Raw genomic sequence first — 17,266 nt, 5'->3', positions numbered from 1 at the left:
ATCTGAAGTCTAATCCTAGACAGAAGTTTCCCAAAACTGTTTCTACTAGGTTATTTTACTGACCCAGTTAGGCAGAAAACTATCATCTGTTGGCTTAACAAAGGCTCAGAGTCATTAGCAGAGAGTCTTTCATATTAAGGTTCAGGAATAACAGAGTGAGGCTATGTACATATTCATATATTCCATTACTATTTTCTTAAAGCTGTTATCCAGCTAAAGTTGTAGATGTGGAAAACTTGTATAATAGGCAGGTTTTAGATAAAATTTTTCTGGAGACTTTTGCCTATATTTTAAACTAAAATTCATCCAAATCTAAAAAGAGTATTCATGTAATAATGGGATTTTATTAATCTGATTAAATAAGCCAGTTTTCATGTTTGAAAACTGAAAGAAAATTTTCTTGGTAGAAATTCCTCATCCAAGTGCAGAGCCTCAGCATTTAAGAGGAAGACCTTTCAGATCTTACATCACCTATGCTACCGTTAGAATCTTCTTTAGATCAACTTTTTAAAAAAATTTTTTTTATTTAAAGAAGAAACTTTAAAATCCTGCCAAATCAAAAGAACCAGTATCATTTGTCGTAAATAGAAGATAAGTATAAAAGTGAGTAAATTAAAATTAAAAAAAAACAATCTTTGACTTCAGACCTGTTTTCTGGATGATTTAGCAAAGGCTAACGAATTGCCAAAGGCATACCGAGACCTTTCTTTTCATTGGAAAGGGACTAGCCTTCTCACTATGCAGTTCATTTGTCTAAAAGCATATCTAATCACCACTTAATGTCTTCTCATACTTTGGGAAACACTTTAATAGAATATGCTTCAAGTCCTCTAATAGATGTGTTTTACAAATACAAAATAACAATATAGAAAAAGAAGTAAGAAAATGTCCATTAACCATCATACTTTCTCCTTTTTAATCTGTAGTTAATTGGGAGAAACTAAGCAGACAGCCAGAGTAGCCTAGCTTTTGTACTTACATATGGCTACAATATAGAGTGGTATTCCGGTTCTCATCCTCACCTTAAAGTTTTACAAAAATAACTGACTTTTAACTTAACATGTTTCTTTTCCTTTTTATTTTTCCCTTCACCTGGCTCACTAACATACCCAGTGCCCTCTTGTGGCCCTCTGTCTAGATGAAGCACCTTCTAACTAGGTTTGTCTTGTACTTCCAGAGTTTTGCACTTTTTCTTCAAGGCAGACCTCTTATTTCAGAATACTTCCCTGAATATGGATTATTATAATTTATACAAAGAAGGACATGACTCTTTAAACTTTCGATGGGGCACTTGTATTTTAATGAAGGATAACTCAGATAATTCTTGGGTGAAGGAGGAGTGCATAGGATATGTATTAGTTGGGTTGCATTCTATACCATACTTACTTTTGGGCGGTCTGCTGGGGAGTAAACTAAGTATAATCAATATTGCAGACAAACTTTCTATACATCTACAGGCTTCAGTAAGAATAACTGCTTAGAGGAGGTACCTGAGATGACATAGTGGTACAAACACCATGGGAATGCCTTTTATGCCTGGTAGTTCTATAATTACTACTGAGTTTTTGCTATTATATATAATAATATATGCCATATATAACTATGCACATTTATATCAATGCACACACATCTGAAAAGTAGCTTCCGAGTTTTAATTTTGAAACAGTAGACTCTGGGGCATTGCTAATTTCCCTCAGTTATACCTTAATTATACTTTAATTATGACACGATTATTGGTTTAATTAATTATGACATGAATCCCTATTGGTGAGGATTAGTTTGGTGACTGATAATTGTAGTACTCTGATGGGGTTGGTATTTAGTGTAAACCAGAGCATTATTCAAGTACTAGTTCATATTTCTTTGCTTATCTGATAGATTAACCTGTTGACATGGCAGAGTGGCAACTAGAAGTGATTTACTGTGATTTAGTCTGTCTTTTAGAAGATCCTTAGGGTCCTTAGGCAGTAGTTAAATCTGCAAATTACATTAAGAACTTCCTAATGACGATAATATTTTTTAAATTTATTCTTTATGTACTTATTTTTCAATTACAGTTGACATTCAATATTATATTAGTTTTAGGTGTACAGCATAGAGGTTAGACAATTATATAATTTATGAAGTTATCCCCTGATTAGTACCCACCTAGCAGTATACATAGGTATTACAATACTATTAACTATTATTCTCTGTGCTGTACATTATATCCCCATGACTATTTTGTAATTACCAATTTGTACTTCTTAATCCCTTCACCTTTTTCACCCAGCCCCTCAACTCCGCTCCCATCTGGCAACCATCAGTTTATCCTTGGTATCTGTGAGTCTGTTTCTATTTTGTTTGTTTATTTATTTCGTTCTTTAGATTGCAAGTATAAGTGAGATGATAATTGTATTTGTCTTTTCTCTGTCTGACTTATTTCACTTAGCATAATACCCTCTAGGTCTGTCCATGGTGTCACAAGAATGTTTTATTCATGATTCTGTTTTTATTGTCTACCACCTCTCCTAGTAAATCTTTTCAAGATTTATTATTCACATTTAGTAATAACTGCTTAGAGTTAATTTGAGTCTAACCATTAACTTAAACAAACTAATGTTGCTGTTGGTGATTGTTAGTTAGTAAGCATTTAGATTAAGATAAATCAAGGAGAATATCCTTTTGAAAGTATGAAAGGCTAGGCAAAAGTGTATAACTTGAAAATTGAGAATTTTGCATTCAACACTTTCTGACTTTTCCCTGAAACACATAAACATCATGATTCATTGTGGGAGGACTCTTTAAAAGATGTATATGACATATTGTACATTAGTCTTATAGCATTTGAAAACGTACCTTAACTGTACCTGTAAAGTTAAATGTAATTTTATACTTAGACAATTTCCTACCATCCTCTATCACTTAAAACTTAAAAAGATTTGGAGCATTTCAGGATGCTTCACAGGAAATTTTTTACTTTTTTCTTGTCCAATTAAAATTTTTTATAATAGTTTGAACAAAAATGAGGAAAATGGTCGATTAAACCATAAATATTGGTTCTATTTAACTTGTGTTTACCTCAATAATATTAGGTAGTTTTATTTACTTCAGAGAAATTATTCAGAGGCCACCTTAGTAGTCACTTCAAAGAAAGAGCAAAGGACTTCCAAAATAATAAAAACCTGTTCTTATTTCTTTTGCTTGTCTACTAGGCACTTACAAAGAACAAAGAGTTAAATATTCATCCATGAAGGACTTATACTCTAAGTGTAATTCACTCCCTTGGCTAGTGTTTGAAAAATTTATTACTGATTTCTCATTTATTTTCTCCAAATAGTCTTAATTTTTGGCTTTTTAAAACTTTATAATTTAATGATTTTTGTGTTTAATAATTTTAATTTTTAGGCCTATAAGAAGTAGGAAGGAATAGTTCACTTGGGCCAAAAGAGAAAAGTAAAGAGGTGGAGAGGAGGGAACGCATGCTAGAATGAGAAAGCAGAATATCAAAAGTAGAAAGTAAAGGGTGTATGAGGTGTAAGCTGTGTTACATGTTTGCCAAAGACAGCCTGTTGTTAGATGTTTATTGATGTGTAAGTCCAAAACCACTACCACTTAATTTTATACCAATTATGAAGAATCAACATCTGGTGAAAATGAATTTTTATAACTGTGAGATTGATGACTTGGGCAGATAGAAGACAAAAGCATTTCTTGCATTTCTTTTATTCTGCCAATTGGAAATAATTTTGCTTAGTATAGTATTTATGTTCCCAACTCTGTTTTTATTGATTTCCCATCTTGTTTCTTGAGAATAAGTCAAACTTTTAAATTGTAGTTGTTGTAACAAATATGTAGTAGTATATATTTACATAGAAAATGTAAGATGGTAATATTATAATCCTGACTGTTGTATAGAATATACAGTTTGAAAATTTCTTAGGTGTGTGTTATCAGTTTTTCCTGTTATATGTAGTAGGTAAGAAATATTTATTATTATTTGATAGAGAATAAAAGTATTACTTAGAGTTTAACATCTAAAACTTACTAATAGGTAATAAATCTGGGATTTAGCTCCCCAGTCTCCTGATGCCTGTGATGTTCATTATTGAAAACAGTATTTGTAAGGACAAGTTGTGTGACGTATAGTCCAGATAGTTCTGTTTTTATACACCATTGCTGTCTCTTACCAAAACAATTCATTGATCATTTAGGGTTTGTGCTTATATAATGGCTATACTTGAGCCTTATTAGCTGGTGTCTGAAAAATGCTTTGATCAAATGCAAAAATACAAGTTATTCTGTTATTTAAATGATTAATAAATAAAAACTTTAAAAATTATAAATTGACTTAATACTTCTACCTCAATAGCAAAACTTATCAATATAAGATGATTATTTCTTATTGAATTGCATCAGATGCGCTTTATGTTTGAGGAAACTTTTTACTCAGACAAAATCTCGAACAATCTTAATTGTTGAATTTGAAGTCTCTTGTTTAAGTAAGACTTAGTTAATAACAAATCTTTCTGGGCACATTATAATAAGTAACCTGTCAGATATTATCTATAGGTTTTTAGAGCTGTAAGGGACTCTCTTTAGAGTTCAGATAGTTTAGATCTCTCTTTTTATAAAAACAAGGTCCATAAGTACTATGATTTGTTCCAGGTTCTCTGATGCTTAGTGGTAGAGCTGTGATAAAGACTCAGGTTTTCTAATGTCCTAATCAAGTATATTTATTTACTAAATTAAACTTAACTTCCAAAACCAATTTGATTTGAGGGAGGTGGACTTGTTTCTGAGCTAGCTTTGGATATTTAGGCTATCTAAAAATTTTTTTTAATATCGACAATAAAGTGTAATTATTTTTAATTGAGAAATTTGGTTTTGATAATTATAGAAGTATATACAATAATGAAGATGCTATAGTTTTTTTTTTTTCTGATGTTTCTTTTTACTCATCTTTTTTTCATTCCCCTGCAGAATTTTTAAGTTAGCACTATGATGGGATATTAAAAGGCAGCATATTTCATTAGGTGTACATAGCATTTGAGTTGTACCTGAGTAATACTTACTGGATTACTAAAGTAAACTGAGCCTCACCGTGTGTTGTGGCTTAAGCAATGTGTTGGTGATAAAATTATTTTGACTGTTGCTAAAAGAAGCCTCTCCCCTACCCACCCTATATACTTTGTTTTTCATCTCCTGATTTTATTATCTTAATATACCTTATATTTCTAATATTTTTAACACTCTTGTCAAAAAGAAATTAAAGTTTCTATATTAGTAGTACTTGATATTTAAAGAATAAGCAAAACACTCCCTCCTATTTATGACCAGTTACTGATCAACATTCTGTTTTAGACTCTTAAAGAACTTGAAAGCAACTCTCAGTTACCTCAAGTGTTAAAGGGATTTGTGGCATGGGTCACGTAACAAAACACTTTAGATTTTTACGTATTTATGATTTCCACTTGAATTGAAATATAATTGCCTAGTATGGAAATTCATTCTATTACCTACAAAATAATCACACTGTGAAGATGTGACCCTTAACTTTTACATACCAGCCCCAGTGAAATTCATCTCCTGCTGGCCATTGTTATCTCAACTTGTGTTATCTCAACATTAGGTCAAACTACAGCCATAATAGTTTGGCTTCACTTTTAAATAAGTGTGATACTTCATAGCTTCCTTGGACCAGGAACAGAGGCAATTATTTTGTCTTTGATCTTCTATGCAGACTTTTCTTGATGGACTCCAGTAGGCAGATAATCATATTTAGTATTTGATAGTTTCACTAATAATTTGAAAGAGAGACTTGCTGTCAGTCACATAGTTTTAATTGATAGTAAGGACATGACACAAATGACTGTCATGAACTTTAATAGCATTAAAGCAAATGTTCTTTATTACCTTAGCTATCTCAAAGCATCTTCCCTGGTACAACGAAGTTCATCTTATTTTAAAATAGTATTATTTTGTAGAAACACCCAATTTCTTTTTATCTAGCTAAGCAATAAGATTAGTTGACCTACTTCTTAAAAGGCATATTTTCTATTAAACCCTTATTTTAACTCCCTTAAGCTAGTTCCTCAGTTCCAGTCCTCCTACTTTATTTTCATTGGAAAAACTTTTCCTAGTTTAATTTCTTTTTCCTCTGCCTTTCAGACCTACAGAATGAAAAAAGCCTAGTTTTTTAGCCAAGAAGCATTTGTTGTAACCATTTATATTTTTTAAGTTTCATTTTTGGATGACCTTGAACAAATTCAGTTGTTATAAACCTTTTACTTGATGATGGAAACAGCAATGCCAACATTTATTTTAATATCTTCTGTGCCTCAGATGGCTTGCCTGTTGTTGAAGCATATTTGAGGCAACCCTATTCCTCAATTGCACACAGAACCTTCATTTTGTCTTATGATGTTTACTCTTACCTAAAGATTATATTTTATCTAATCTAGAAATTATGTTTTTATTTTTAAAGTCTTATCATACCTCTATCTCAAATATTTTCTTCTCATACTGCTAATTTATGCTTCCCAAGGAAGATTTGATTTTCAACTTTCACTTAAATAATGTTGGAAACTAAAACTGGCAGTTTTTTAAAAAAAGTTTAAGAGTAAAAATAAAAGAGAATCAAGAGTTTTAAACTAAGCTTTAAACTAATTGCAGAAAATATTAATTTTGCAGAGATTTTTGCTCTAATTAACGGTACATTTTAAGAACCATTTTCATGTGTTCTGGAGACATTAGAAGCAATTCTCCATACTAATATTTTTGAAAAATTTTTTTCTGCTTGCTTTTAATCTTAATTTGTTTTCAACTATAATTCCTAGCAAAGAGCTTTAGAACTGTGGAGTACGAGATGACACGTTGTTTCATAGGTAAATGTAGAAGTTTCTTTCTCTTATAGTTGAGAATCTTTCTCTAAGATGCTAATTCTTACTAGTTCAAAATCTGGATGTTTTAGTGTGTAGTCTCCAGATTACTTCTTCAACATGGCTCTGCTTTTTAAATGTTTATTTCAACTGTGTGATAGTTTTGACTTTAGAATTAGGAGTGCAGGGGTTGAAGTGATCTCTTTAAATATTCTACCAAGAAAATAGCTATATTAAGCTGTTTTCAGATTATAGATAATAAAAGAACATAATTTTGATGTTTTGTATTTAGTCTTATGAATGAATATCCAACTTAATTTGAGTGGTAGTATTAGCAGAGGCAGTTCATTATAACTATATGTTAAGTTTTGTTTTTTTTTTTCTTTTGTTTTTACACACACAAAAAAAAACATTTGCCCATTTTGCTCACATCCTAGTTCAGATTATATGTCACAGAGCCAAAATATGCTTAATTTGTTAGCTGTTTAGTTGAAATTCACAGCATAGTGGAAAATGTTTGCAGATAATTCTGTGCAATAGTAGAAACTTCAGTTGATTCCTCATATTTCTTCAGGGCAGTGATCACAACCAGATTCAACGTATGCACAAAGCAGCGGATACCATGGTAGCGGCCGTCGCTGATTGCTTTTACCATGTTGGATCCATTGTCAGTCTCAAAGACCTACTTCCAGCTAGGTGCCTTGAACTCAAATAGCTTTTCACACAGACTTCAGGATGTGAGCTAAGGTATGGCCTTTTTTCATGAGCTGGGCCTACATATGGGTTGACAGTAACCTGCAACTTTTATAGGAAAGAGACTGCTGGTTGTAGTTTAATGTCAGACAATGACTAGCTGTAGTCATCATTAGGCAGGTAGTGTGTGTTCTTCATATATTTGAAATACTCTCACTTTTTGGAGAATATCTTTTTTTCTCTATGTTTTTGTTGAAAAAGACTTTTCACTTAAAAATTTCTCATTAGAACCTGATGTAAAGTTTTAAGATATATCTGCTTTATAATTGAACCATTGTCTTCAATATGAGATGTATGTGATCATTTCTTTTACTCATTTAGTATAAAAAAAATATTTTTTAAACTTCTGGGGATTTTTGCACTTTTTCATATTTTATTTTGCTGTTAATATAAAATTATCATCCTAACTATTTTAATAATAGGGATTTCTTTTACTACTAATCTTTTAAAAACTGGAATTAAGAAATAGGTATTCATGTATAAGGCTTGAAATTCAGAATCAGTAGTTTTCCAGGGTAACTTTACTTAAATTGCATTGATGCAGTTTACTCTCCAAGCTGGAGGTTCTTATTTCTTCAAGGTGAAAATACTTAATTCTGGAAAAATGAGCTTTACTCCCATATCTTTCTTCTCTGCTTGGCAAGATGTGTTTCTTTAAGTGAAATCTGTTTTTGAGAATACAGTGGATCAACTGATTGATAGAGTTTAGGAAACCATCTTTTACAGCTATAGCCATAATTCTTCTGGTTTTTCAAATTGCTTACTGTTGTTTTCCCATTAAGATTTAGTGGCCCTATTAAGAAATTTTTGAGCCCTGGAGTAAGATAGAGAATTATTTCTAATGGGGGAGAGAGAGTCCTTTTAAATTCAAAAGGAGTACTGTCAAGCAGCTTATATACTTTTCTTGACTCGCAGTGTGTGATACTTACTGTGAATAGCTATAGTTGAGAATCTGAGCTTGTCTACCAGAATCATATCTTTATTAAACTGTAGTCTCAACTTTTTTTCATAACTATAAAAGGTGTACTATCTTGTTTCTAGCAATAAAAATGTCTGCTATTTCAATCTTAAAACATTCATTATATTCTCCTTACATATGTATACAAACATACATGTTCATATATACCAACACACAGAAGTTGATGACTGAAATGTTATACAATATGACATCTCTCAAGTGCCTCCTCAGCGGCAAAGGGAAATTGGCCATGTGTTCTCTGTGACTTGTTAGTTATACCTCAGGGAAGATAAGAGAGCATAGGAGAAAAGGCAATAATAACCCAGTGACACATCATACCTCTTCAATTAAACCCTCTTGCCAGGTGAGGTAGTATGTACTTTATAGTTAAATATATCTATGGTTACTAGTTGTTTTACACACCATGGGAGCCATTTGAAACACATGCATAATACTGTATCCATCTGCTCTTGCTACCCACCGAGTGGCTCTTCTTAATTTACCTTTTATTTTATGAGCAGAGTTTTGTCTTTGTGATAAAGAACAGTTCACTTGTACATTATTAACGTAATATTTTGTGAAGGACTCTTCTGTCTTCTGTTAGTCTTTAATCTCTAAGGCTCCATGCCCACTTTGTGAAATACTGTTTTAATATAATAGCCGAGTCTTTTTGTTGGTAGGTATACAGTTGGAAAAATAAGTGATGTATAGTTTAGCCCATACTTTAGCATAAATATTTTAAACATGTTTATTTATATGTGATTTCAGTTTATTTTAAATTCCTTAATGAATTAACAAAGATGTAGATTTTTAGTATCTAAGCAGTAGTGTAATGAAATGATGTTTATTATGTGAGTGACCGTGCTGAGAGTTAAAATAGAGACAAGAGAATTTATTTTTAGTTGTTATTTTCAGTGATTCTTTAGTAAAATACTACTGCATTTATCTAGAAAATTTAAAGAAACATTTTGATACCTTATACACTGAAACCTTGCTGTAACATCCTGTTATGATACACAATTTGATATAAGGTTGGGTGTACTCTGAGAAGGGAATAACAGAAGAATATCTTTAAAATGTTTATGCCCTAAAACTTAATGTTTAAATTAAATTCATTGTATAGAAGCACATACGTTAAGATATCTAATAGTGAACTACATTTCACCCTGGAATATTTTTCCCCTCTTGGAAATGATATACTTTGAGTGAAATGTAAATAAGATGAAAATTTAAAACTACATAAGGTTCTTTGATTCCCAAATCAGGGAATAGGCACCTGCCACTTTTAGATATAGAAGTGATTTCTTTATTTCTAGGTATTTAAAGTTACAATAAGTGTGTTTTTAAAGGCATGGATTCAAGGACATATCAGGTATCTGGTTCTTTGTACAGTATGACCTTTTCTATAATGTTTGTATCTCTTGTTTGTTTTTGCATTTGAAGAGTAAACCTATCAAAAACTTTACTGTATTAGCTAGGCATTATTTTATAGCTTCAAAAGCAACAATGAATTAAACTATCCTTTATGCACACTATCATTTTGATTTTTAACCACTGTTACTGACTTATAGAAGTATTGTTCAGTCTTACAGTCTTAATTTTCTATCCATTTTTTCCATGTTAAAAAAATTTTTTCAGATCTAAAAGGGAGAATGTTAAAACAGGAGTAAAACCAGATACATCTGATCAAGAACCAGAAGGACTTACTCTTTTGGTACCAGACATCCAGAAGACTGCTGAGATTGTTTATGCAGCCACTACCAGTTTGCGGCAAGCAAATCAAGGTACAATTCTATTCCTTTTATACTACTTTTCTTTTGATTCAAAGATGTTCATTTACTTATTGAAAACTGCCTTTCTCTTCTCTCTATGTTAATGGTGTTCAAGCAAGTTCATTTACCTAAAAGTTTTGTTCTGTCAGGTTTTCAAGTTAATTATGAATAATCTGTAATTCTAAAATATTTATCTCTGCAATGGATGATTGCTAAGACTAAGTTTAGTAGGCTGACAGCATCATAAATTTATCTTTTCTTTCTATTAAAGACCATGAAATTGAAAATTGCCATTGTATTAGATAGAAAATGCATTAAGATTGGGTGAGGATTTAGTAAAAATTGGTATTTTCGTATAATAGCAACAGAAGATGTAAATGAGTCTGCATTATTGGTTGTGTCACTTCTGGTGTTTTTGCCTAATTAACATATTAAGAATTAAAGCTTTAAAGTTGAAGATTTTTAACCCTTTATTAAGTTACATTTATGAAATAGAAAGAAATCTTTTATTCTTAAAATGGTGCAGTGGGAAGATGACTATAAAGTTTGGTAATTTTTTAGAATTCAAAATTTGAACTCTAGAGATTAATTGCTTTTTGTTTTAATCTTCTAAAATGGATACTTATGTTGTTTACCTTGAAATATTAAATAACAGAAAAAAAACTAGGTGAATATTCAAAGAAGGTGGCCATGAAACCCAAACCTTTATCAGTATTGAAATCACTTGAAGAAAAATATGTGGCTGTTATGAAGAAATTACAGTTTGGTAAGTTGAAATTTTAATCTTCATTTCTTTAGGTCTTCACATTTTTTAATAGTGTTATTGAAATGTGTTCTAGTAAATCAAAGATTTTAAAACTTGCTTGTAACATGAATTATTTATATTCTCTCACACACTATATATAGACATAATATTTACACGTATACACACAAATTTTTAATCATATTTTTATGTTTTTGAATTCATATACATTTATAGTTATATTTGAAAATCATGATTCATTAGAAACCCAGAAACCAAAGCCACATCTCTAGCAAATGGGCAGAAAGTTTGTTTTCTTTACCTATCTATTTCTTTATGTCCTGGCCGGGAGGCATCCAGTACCTGGGGCTTTGAGCTAATAAGTATGTTACTGTTACCATTTTAGAATTCGATGAGATTTATCTTTGGAAAATGTAGTTACAGGTAGTTCACTTGGTAGCTTTTACCATTTCAAAACTCTTGACAAGACTGATGAAAAGCTCTTATCAGCATCCCTCATAAGGTGGTAGTCTATAAACACACACTAGAATTCCAAATTTCCATGACCATTATTAACTATTAATGTCTGTGGCTCTTTTCCACCCTTCAAAACCAGCCCAGACTGTACTAAAAAGAATGCTAAAGTAGGGGTCAAATAATACAAATGTTTATCATACCGTCTTTGAAACCTCAGTATAAATCATTTAGCTTTTCCTCCCAGGTTTGTGATAAAAATCACATGAGATAATATATATGAAAATGATAAAGCACTCAGATCTTTGAAAAGGTCTTTTTAAAAGATGTTAAGATTGAAAGAATTGAGGTGAAATATGTAGTGATATTCAGAAAGATTATAACATTTTTGGCAAGGGATACATGTTTTTGGATAATTGTGCCAGCCATTGATGGATTTTGACCATTTGTTTAATAAATGCTTGAATTCAGGAAAGTGAAATAAACCTTAAGTTCATTCAATATTATATTAATAACTATAAATGATTACCAAAGTAACAAAACACCAAGTTACAAAACAGTAAGAACAAATGCTGTGCGAATATAAAAGTGAAACAGAGACATGTTTAAGGGAAAGTATCACATAAAGGAATAAACAGAATTATCAGGGAAAGCCACACTCAGCATCACAGTTATCAGGAAGAATATGCTGAGTTTAGACTTCATTTGTAAAAAACTCAAAATTTTTATAGTGATAATTTGATTAGTGTATTTTGTTACAAATTTTTCTTGAAACTAAATTCACAGTATCATCTAGAATAAAACCCTTGAAGTAGACTAGAGATATGTCAAGATGTTCATAGCATCGTATTAAAGTTAAATATTGGATGTAGACCTCCACACAGTTTGTCTGCATACAGTTAAAGGTAACTATTGGTAGCTGTGAGCAAAAATCACATGTTGAGTGGGTTTATTTTTAGCTTCATATTTCCATACATTTTTTCACTTTGTGACATCTTATTTTCAATTCGTGACAGTCTGTTTCCCCAAAAGACATTTCCCCATTTCCCTTCCTCCACCTCAGAAAGCCTAAAGAAACTAGTTCTGCTTCTTTATTGGCTCTCTGATTGTGCTTTTATTCTGAAAGATTTGGTCTGTGAATTGACCCAACTAGGTAACAGTGCATACTTATTGAAACCTTTAATGTCTATTTCTAGATTAAAGGAACAGAATTTTGAGCCTCAAGTCAGTGGACAATAACTCTGTTGGGAAACACCCGAAAGCATCGCTAAGTTAAAAATAAACCCTGTATACTCTGGTAGGGATGTCAAAAGGGCATCAGTTGCTTGTGTCCCACTCACCCCATTAGATATAGCACTAGTATTTGCCAGAACTAGGTAAAAGGGAATAGAAAACAGTCCATGGTCATGTTTCTGGTCCAGGATTTTAAATAGCATTTTCTAAACCACATATACTTGCTGATAGTACTGAGCTTTGGATTTATTAATCTTTCATAACTCACAAAGCTTTGGGTATAACTAGATTTAATCTGCTTTTTAGGTTCTTAATTTTATGTTGGGTTTTAGATTTTGTGCTAAATATTTTTTCTCTGATTTTGTGTATATAACTTGCAAACTTCAGTTTCCTGTTCAGTGTTTGAGTGTTAGCCAGGAGTGGAAGGTGTCAGGAAAAGGGTGGGGGAGACAGAAGAAGTGATTCTTTTAGCCAAGATTTTGTCTCCTACTTGGAAAAACATTCCTTGCTAGGGGGCCAAAAATTTATATAAATTGAGATTATTTTGTATAATCTTAGTTTATCATTGAAAAGCTGGTTTTGGCTTTTTGGAAATATTTTATAAAGTGATTATTTTTCTCTTCCATTTTTACTGTCGTAGTTTATCAATACTGAGGTGACACTATAGACTATAGGATATAACCATTATTTGTATTCTCATATTATACAATACCATTTTTATTTCTCTTAGAAATTTTTCTATAACCTTTGTCAAGCAGATTTCTCCTTTTTAACTTTGGTTTGGGATTTGGTTAGTTTCTAATAATGTTACAGCATTTTGCCTCATTCAGTTTAGCAATCTAGTCTCTTCTTTTCACTCTAAGTATATTAGCATGTTTTTTAAACAATACTTCTGAAGAATCATTTTATTGAAAATTCCTTTTTGTAAGTATTAAAACCAAATACTTTATTTGGTTTATATGAATTCGATTAAGCATTAATAGGATTGTTTATAGCTTTTTGGACTCTCATTAGTTTCTATAATATTTTATCATATTGTTTTTTACTAGTTATTGTTGCATAAAAAATTACCCCCAAAACTTAAGATGCTTAAAACCTTTATCTACAGTTTCCATGGGCCAGGAATTCAGGAATGGTTCAGCTCACAGGTTCTGTCTTTGGTGTCTCATGACATTGCAGTCAAATGTTGATTGGAGTTTCAGTTGTGAAGTCTTGACTGGGTCTTGAGACTGTACTTAAGCCCACTCATGTGGCTACCGAGAGGAGGCCTCTGCTCCTTGCCACGTGCCTCTCCATAGCATTTCTTGAGTGTCTTCACACATCACATCTGGTTTCTCAGTGAAAACAAACAGGAAGCCACACTGCCTTTATGACATAGTCTTAGAAGTAATATACCATTGCTTTTGCTTTATTCAGTAGAATCAAGTCTCTAAGTCTAGTCCATACTCAGGGAAAGGGAATTAATTTCTGCCTTTCGAAGAGTGTGAAATAATTTGTGCAAGTATTTTAAACCACCAGCCTTCTATTGGGAAAATAGCAAGTTTGTTCTAGATTCTTAGAGAAAAAGTTTCTTGAAATGTGTTTGTGTATATATTGGAATTAAATATTTTATTTGAGTTTAGGTTTTGGCTCCTTACTGGATTATCCAAAAATATACACCGTAAGGTTCATGTAATACACCGTAAGGTTCATGTAGTTGGAAGTGTTCAGCCACATTTCATCTCTACATATTCTTTAGTTCTTTCAATACAGAAATTTTCATTTCAACATGAATGTTTATGCTTCTATATGCATGAGAGGTTCTGATTTAAAATGATTACCTCTAATTAATTCAGTGTCACATGTCAGAACCCTTGATTAATGTTAGCCAGTCAAAAGATTTTCATATCACAGGAAGTTGGATGTGACTTTAAATATACTGTTTTGCTTCCCATTGACTTTTAAGTAATTCAGAAAATACATGTTTTCTGTTGAGAATTTTTAATAAACTGCATTTTCTACCTTATTAAACATTTTCCAGTATCATGATTCTCTCATAATTTGGTATTTATTAACTACCTAATATTCGATCATATGATATACCGTCATTTGTTTAACCAATAACCTTTGTTGTTTCCAGTTTTTCAGTAGCACATGCAACAAACATATCACTGGCCATAATTGCATATAAATATTTGATTATTTCTTTAGGACAAATTAATAGAGAATCACTAAGTCAAACAAGATGTACATTTTTAGCAATTAGCCATTATCTTTGATTGAATACATTAATAAAATTTTGGTATTGGTAGACCCTGTTCTGTTATAGATATGTGATATAAAAGCTTTTTTCCAGGCATGGGAATGGCGTTGTGTTTCTGTCTGATGGATTGCTATTTATAAAATTCAAAGGAAATTTGCCCATGTAGCATATGAAAGGCAGCAGATTTGGGCAGATGAAATAACTCCAGTTTACAAGTTTACTGATAGAAACTAGTCAGTAGAATTGCTGAGACATAGTACATTTAATCAGTAATAGATATATATATGTATTGTGTGATAAAGAAAGCTTTCAATATTGCTTAAGTTAGATTTTAATTGTGTAGAATCGGCGATAGGTTCTACAAGAAATGAACCAAAATTCCTTTTTCTCTTTGAAAAATTTGTTAAAGATTGACACTCCTATTTTAAATACCATAGTGCACAGACCTGTTACATTGTTTATAGGTCTTTGCCTTTTTTCTAGATTATAAGCTCTTTGAAGGCAGATATACTTTCATATTTATGATTTAACCCAAACAACCTAGGCTAGAACCTTGTACTTAGTAAGTTCTTGGTAAAATTTACTGCAATAATGCTACTAACTATAATACAGTTTTAGTATTTTTCCCATATATTTAGAATTGTGTGAATACAAGATAAGAAGTTATCATTGCTTCTAATGACGGTATTTGCCCTAGTAGGTGGTTTTGATTTAACGTTATGATTTATTTCAGTATCCTTGGTTTTAATCCATCAGTGGGTAGACTTAATCTGAATTACAGATAAAGTTTAAATACACCGTTTTCTTCCTATTGTATTATATAGCTTATAAGTAAAGAGTAAGCCTAAATCCTTCCAAATCTGCCTAAAAAAGTGGTTAAGAATTAGCCCACTAATTATATTTTGTCAAAGTATTTAGATTACCCTAATAATATTCTTTTATTCTACTAATTTAAATTCCAGAAGTAATGCACGAGTAAACTTCAGCTTGGCAGTTCTGTTTTTTGACTCCAAATCAATGCAAATATATAAAGACTTACTCTATTTTTAAAAAATGAAATGTAATAAGAATACTTTTGACATTTTATATTCTGAATTATTTTTACAAAAATATTATATACTACTCATTTTAAGAAATAATTATCTACTTTGCATTGTCAGTTACTTGATGTAATCTGTCAGCATGTCCACATTGTAGATTAAAAATAATTTTTCTTTATATAGACACATTTGAGATGGTTTCTGAAGATGAAGATGGGAAATTGGGTTTTAAAGTAAACTACCACTACATGTCTCAGGTGAAAAATGCAAACGATGCAAACAGTGCTGCCAGGGCTCGCCGCCTTGCCCAGGAAGCAGTGACACTCTCAACCTCACTGCCTCTTTCATCATCTTCTAGTGTGTTTGTGCGCTGTGATGAGGAGCGGCTTGATATCATGAAGGTAGAAAAAACTTCCTATCTCCTTGGTTAATCTAATTACTTGAATACTCATACAAAGCACTAGATATAGCATAAATTTTAATAAATACAGTAAAAAATCTGTTAATTGTTCTAGACCTCAGTGGAAGGACATCTTTTTAATGTTAGTTCAGAGTATGTGGATGAGACTATTTAAAATAAAGATTTAGAAGAAAAATACCAAAATACTTTCCTGAGCAAAGGCCGTATGCAGCCTATCATAGTTGTAGAACGTGGTATCAAAGGATTTAATGCTGGTTTGTGGAAAAAAAAGTTAAAGGATTTCTTCCTTGTTGTCCAAGATAATTCTCTCAAGTTTTATACTGTCTTCAAAAATCATTCTTTATTTTCTTTTCTAGGAAATTTATATAGTTAGGGATCCAGGAGGTCTATAGATTAAATAATGGTAGTACAGTAATAAATAATGTGCATCTTTGTGTTAACACTGGCTATCTGGTCTTAAATTCCAAGAGATTGTTGCAACAGGAAAATTTTAAAGGTTTGACATGTGGCGTTGGGGTGAGGTGGGTTTTGTTTACATTTATGATTTAATTCATAGGTTAAATATTCTGTTGACCTTAGAAACACAGCTGAAACTATTGATTTGAGGAAGGTTCTTTGCTTACTTTTTTACTTTGCTCTTTTGCCTAATTTATCAGTGGAAATCTCATAGCCTTGCCTATTTGGCCACACTCTTACCTGTTCCTTGGTACAAACAAACAGTAGAGCCAGTTATAGGATGATTGCCTAAGGAAGTATTTTATCACTAACTGG

General features: G+C 31.6%; 1 protein-coding gene across 11 annotated transcripts in view; it reads left to right on the top strand.

The window, feature by feature from the left end:
- BIRC6 (baculoviral IAP repeat containing 6) overlaps positions 1 to 17,266 on the top strand; it is a 190,170-nt gene that overhangs the window by 157,402 nt on the left and 15,502 nt on the right. For 10 of the 11 annotated variants that reach the window (XM_039887450.1, XM_039887449.1, XM_039887440.1 and 7 more), the window contains 3 exons: positions 10,210 to 10,355; positions 10,999 to 11,109; positions 16,258 to 16,475. In XM_039887450.1, the coding sequence (XP_039743384.1) occupies positions 10,210 to 10,355; positions 10,999 to 11,109; positions 16,258 to 16,475 (475 nt within the window). Of the gene's footprint in view, positions 1 to 7,434; positions 7,608 to 10,209; positions 10,356 to 10,998; positions 11,110 to 16,257; positions 16,476 to 17,266 lie in introns of those variants that run through there. The other variant, XR_005658299.1, reaches the window with a different exon arrangement.

Source organism: Pteropus medius, unplaced genomic scaffold, assembly GCF_902729225.1.
Source record: "Pteropus medius unplaced genomic scaffold, Ma_sr-lr_union100, whole genome shotgun sequence".
NCBI lineage: Eukaryota > Metazoa > Chordata > Mammalia > Chiroptera > Pteropodidae > Pteropus > Pteropus medius.
The sequence above is the reverse complement of the archived record's forward strand: the minus strand, read 5'-3'. Positions and strand labels throughout refer to the sequence as shown.